The 4,185-nt window shown below is 52.5% G+C and overlaps 2 protein-coding genes across 4 annotated transcripts in view; one reads left to right on the forward strand and one right to left on the reverse strand.

The window, feature by feature from the left end:
* Positions 1-417, reverse strand: part of ZSWIM3 (zinc finger SWIM-type containing 3) — a 22,369-nt gene extending 21,952 nt beyond the window's left edge. Inside the window, exon 1 of the mRNA XM_017877933.1 lies at positions 24-417. Within this exon, the coding sequence (XP_017733422.1) occupies positions 24-190 (167 nt within the window). The 5' untranslated portion in view covers positions 191-417. The remainder of the gene's footprint in view (positions 1-23) is intronic.
* A 173-nt stretch (positions 418-590) lies between these two features.
* Positions 591-4,185, forward strand: part of ACOT8 (acyl-CoA thioesterase 8) — a 16,676-nt gene continuing 13,081 nt past the window's right edge. Inside the window, exons 1-2 of one of the 3 annotated variants that reach the window (XM_017877938.1) lie at positions 591-815; positions 2,721-2,854. In XM_017877938.1, the coding sequence (XP_017733427.1) occupies positions 688-815; positions 2,721-2,854 (262 nt within the window). In that variant the 5' untranslated portion in view covers positions 591-687. The other 2 variants (XM_017877939.1, XM_017877940.1) reach the window with 2 other exon arrangements.

Consider the following 4,185-nt stretch of genomic DNA (forward strand, 5'->3'; position numbering starts at 1 on the left):
CGCCCCGCCCCGCCCGCCCTTACAGGATGTCCTCGCGGATGGAGGTGCCATGGTTGAGGTTGTGGAAGCGGACGGAGACGCAGTCCCTGAGAATGAAGGAGCACCTGTTCTCCCTTTTGTAGGCGCTGAAGCACTCCTTGAAGTCCTCATAGGTCTTGAAGCAGCTGCCCAGCTCCATAGCCGCCCCCATAACCCACACCAGGGGCGGTCCCAGCCCGGGACCCAAGATCACACCAGGGATCAAAGGTCACACTATGAGGGTTTATAGGCTGGCGTGGGCCCAGAATGCCTTAAGGGTCCGCCCCAAGTGGGTGGCCTATTCTGGAAGTCAGGAGGAGCCCTATGCCAGACCCGGTTACAAGAGGAAGGGGGTGTATTTGCTATCTGACAGGGGAAATGACACTCAGTCCATATTATCCAGTCCCGAGGTTCCGCCCCCTCAGAGACATATCCAGTCACACACAGGATTCGCAGATTGGCATTCATTGTCTCCAATTGCTAGAGAAAAAGGGCCACAGCCACCAGCGGACTGACAGGAGTCTTGACCAATCATAATCTAGATTCCGCCTTCCCGGGGTCTGCAGGAGACTTCCGGTTACCAGGGCAATCTACCGGAAGCGTCAGGTTCTGTGTACGTTTCCGCGTCTTCCGCGGAGCGGGTGTTCAGGGCAGGCAGCGTTGAACTAGATGTCGTCCCCGCAGGCCCCAGAAGATGGGCAGGGCTGTGGCGACCGCGGCGATCCCCCTAGGGACCTCCGTAGCGTCTTGGTCACGACCGTGCTCAACCTCGAGCCGCTGGACGAGGATCTCTTCAGGTAGCTGGCAGCTCCTGCCCAGCATCCCCTCCTTTAGGGCAGAAACTCTTGATCTTGACTGCCGCCCCGCGGGGCCCCTGGCTCCGGGACTAGGATGGCCCTGCGTTGGATGCACCCTCTGCCACGATTAGGAGAGAACGCGCCCCCGACAGAGCTGTCCTCGCTGCTCTGGCTTCCTCCTTTCCTCTCCGCGCCGCGAGGTCTGCGCAGCCCCATCTTTAGGTAGTCCTGGAGATCTGAGCAAATATAGTGGTGACCTGAGAGACCCTGCTCGGCAGCCTGCCCTAAGCCTTCACAGGGGAGCTAGCACAGAGAGGGCAGTGATTTGCCCAAGGGCACACAGCTGATGGATCAACGTTAAAACGGACGCGGCAGCTCCTTGCGTCTTAAGTATCCTTTTCCTCTCACAATATCCCGCCCCCAGTACCATTTGGTGGGTCTGGTATCTCATTACTTATCCTGAGGCCTATGCATGTTTGTTTCCTTCCCAGCATCGCTGAAGTTCTTGACTGTAGCGAGGGTTTCTTTCTTTGAGAGGGAGTCTTGCTCTGTTGCCCAGGCTGGAGTGCAGTGGTGTGATCTCAGCTCAGTGCAGCCTCCGCCTCCCGCGTTCAAGCATTTCTCCTGCCTCAGCCTCCTGATTAGCTGGTATTACAGGCGCACCACGGCCCAGCTAATTTTTTTAGTAGAGACGGGGTTTCACCATGTTGGCCAGGCTGGTCTCGAACTCCTGGCCTTGTGATCGGCCCACCTCTGCCAAAGTGCTGGGATTACAGGCGTGAGCCACTGCCTCCAGCCCCTGCAGCAAGGCTTCTAACAGCTTTGACCTCCAAGGCTTCTCCTGGCTTTACTGGAAGTTATCTTACTTTGAACTCCCTTTCTTCCACTTAAGGAATTATAAATAACTTCTTGGAGGGCTATTTGATTTTTGTTTTTGAAGACAAGATCTGGCCCTGTTGTCTAGGCTGGAGTGCAGTGGCACGAACATGGCTCACTGCAGCCTCGACCTCCCGGGCCCAAATGACCCTTCTGCCTCAGTCTCCCGTTTAGCTGGGACCACAAGTGCTCGCCACCACATCCAACTAACTTTTTTATTTTTAGTAGACATGAGGCCCCACTTTGGAGCCCAGGCTGGTTTTGAACTCATGGGCTTAGGCGATCCTCCCACCTCGGCTTCCCAAAGTGCTGGGATTGATTACAGGCAAGAGCCACCTGCCAGGTCATGGAGGGCTATTTGTAACTCATTGTTACAGAAAATGCCAAACAGCTGGGACATGGGAGGCTAGAAACATAATTATTCAGCTTCCAATGGGCCTACATTCTGGGCAAGCATTTTCATCTCTGGGTCCAAGTTGCAGTTTTCTCATCTGTACACTGAAGGAGTTAAACTTGATGTCTGAGGGCTCTCGTTATTTATTCATTTATATATTTATTTAATTTTATTTTTTGAGATGGAGTCTTACTCTGTCGCCCAGGCTGGAGTGCAGTGGTGCGATCTTGGCTCACCTCAACCTCTGCTTCCTGGGTTCAAGTGATTCTCCTGCCTCAGCCTCCTGAGTAGCTGGGATTACAGGTGCGTGCCACCACGTCCAACTAATTTTTGTATTTTTAGTAGAGACGGAGTTTCACCATGTTGATCAGGCTGCTCTTGAACTCCTAATCTCAAATGATCCACCTGCCTCAGCCTCGCAAAGTGCTGGGATTACAGGCGTAAGCCACTGCAACTGGCCCAGAAGATTTTTATACATAAGGATATTTGCCTGGGGAAAGGACCTGTGGCTTTTACCATATTCTCAAAAGGATCTTAAACCCCAATAAGGTGAAGAGATCATGCACTAGAGTCTCAGCGAGGGTAGAATTTGGCCCAGTTCCCAAGTCTTTCCCTCCTTCCCCCTCTCCCTACAGAGGAAGGCATTACTGGGTACCGACCAAGAGGCTGTTTGGCGGTCAGATCGTGGGCCAGGCACTGGTGGCTGCAGCCAAGTCTGTGAGTGAAGACGTCCACGTGCACTCCCTGCACTGCTACTTTGTTCGGGCAGGTAAACCCCCCACTTCCTGCCCCAACCCAGCCCTGGTAGCCCAGCAGCCATTCTAGCCTTGGGGGCTGAGGTCAAAAGGGAAGAGAGGGAGACTGGAAGACAAGGGGGAGGGATGGCGGACACAGCCACCCTAAGACACACACCGAGTTCCACCCTAAGTGTCTAGGGTGGAACAAAGTCTGGGGCTAACAATGAGCTTTGGACCTCACACCTGCTGGGACTCACTGGGTACCTGATTTCTGGCTGATAATGACACAAGACTTTGTTGCTTAACTGCTCCTTGTGGACCTTTTGTGCTTCCATTCTTAACATAGCTCCTGGTGCCAAGCGCTGTGCTAGGTTCTCAGCGTGCTGTAACCTCTGCTAGAGGTGCGGAGGTAGGGCAGCTTGGGTTGGAGAAGCGAGCACCAGCCTGAGAATCAAGGGATCTAAGGCTTCTTTTGTCAGCTGAGCATCGGGTCAATAAAAACAAACCAAAGATGTAGGGCCTAGCTTCAGCTTTGTCTGTAATTTACCATGCGGCCTTGTGAGGTTAGCTCCCCGCCCTACAGCTTGGTTTACTTCAGCTATAAAATGGAGAAGGGTGGGACCAGGGGTATTTTAGTGGAATGATCTCTACAGCTTCTTATAGCTCTGGGGTCAAATAAAGTCACTTAAAACCTATGTGTGGTGGCCGGGCACGGTGGCTCAAGCCTGTAATCCCAGCACTTTGGGAGGCCGAGACAGGTGGATCACGAGGTCAGGAGATCGAGACCATCCTGGCTAACACGGTGAAACCCCGTCTCTACTAAAAAAAATACAAAAAACTAGCCGGGCGAGGTGGCGGGCGCCTGTAGTCCCAGCTACTCGGGAGGCTGAGGCAGGAGAATGGCGTGAACCCAGGTGCAGCTTGCAGTGAGCTGAGATCCGGCCACTGCACTCCAGCCTGGGCAAAAAAACCCAAAACAAAACAAAACAACAACAACAAAAACTATGTGTGGTGGCTCATGCCTATAATCCCCGCACTTTGGGCGGCCACTGTGGAGGATTGTTGGAACCCAGGGGTTCAAGACCAGCCGGGGCAACAAATCGAGACCTTGTCTCTACAGAAAAATAAATAAAAGGAAAATAAAAGCAAAACCTATGCTAAAAAACAAAAACAAAAAAACCTGTTTTCTCTCCTTCCCTCTTACCCTTAGAGCAGATGCCCCCATGTGTTCTGTATAAATCCTCAGCTGAGAAGTTTGTGGACCTTTACAGTATGTGATTTGTATTAAGAGAACAGTGGGTTCGGGTTCCCCCTTCATTTTATAAATATGAAAGTTATACCTGTAATGTTTTCTTACAGTCCC

The sequence above is a fragment of the Rhinopithecus bieti genome, unplaced genomic scaffold (genome assembly GCF_001698545.2).
Source record: "Rhinopithecus bieti isolate Rb0 unplaced genomic scaffold, ASM169854v2 scaffold_10347, whole genome shotgun sequence".
Lineage (NCBI taxonomy): Eukaryota > Metazoa > Chordata > Mammalia > Primates > Cercopithecidae > Rhinopithecus > Rhinopithecus bieti.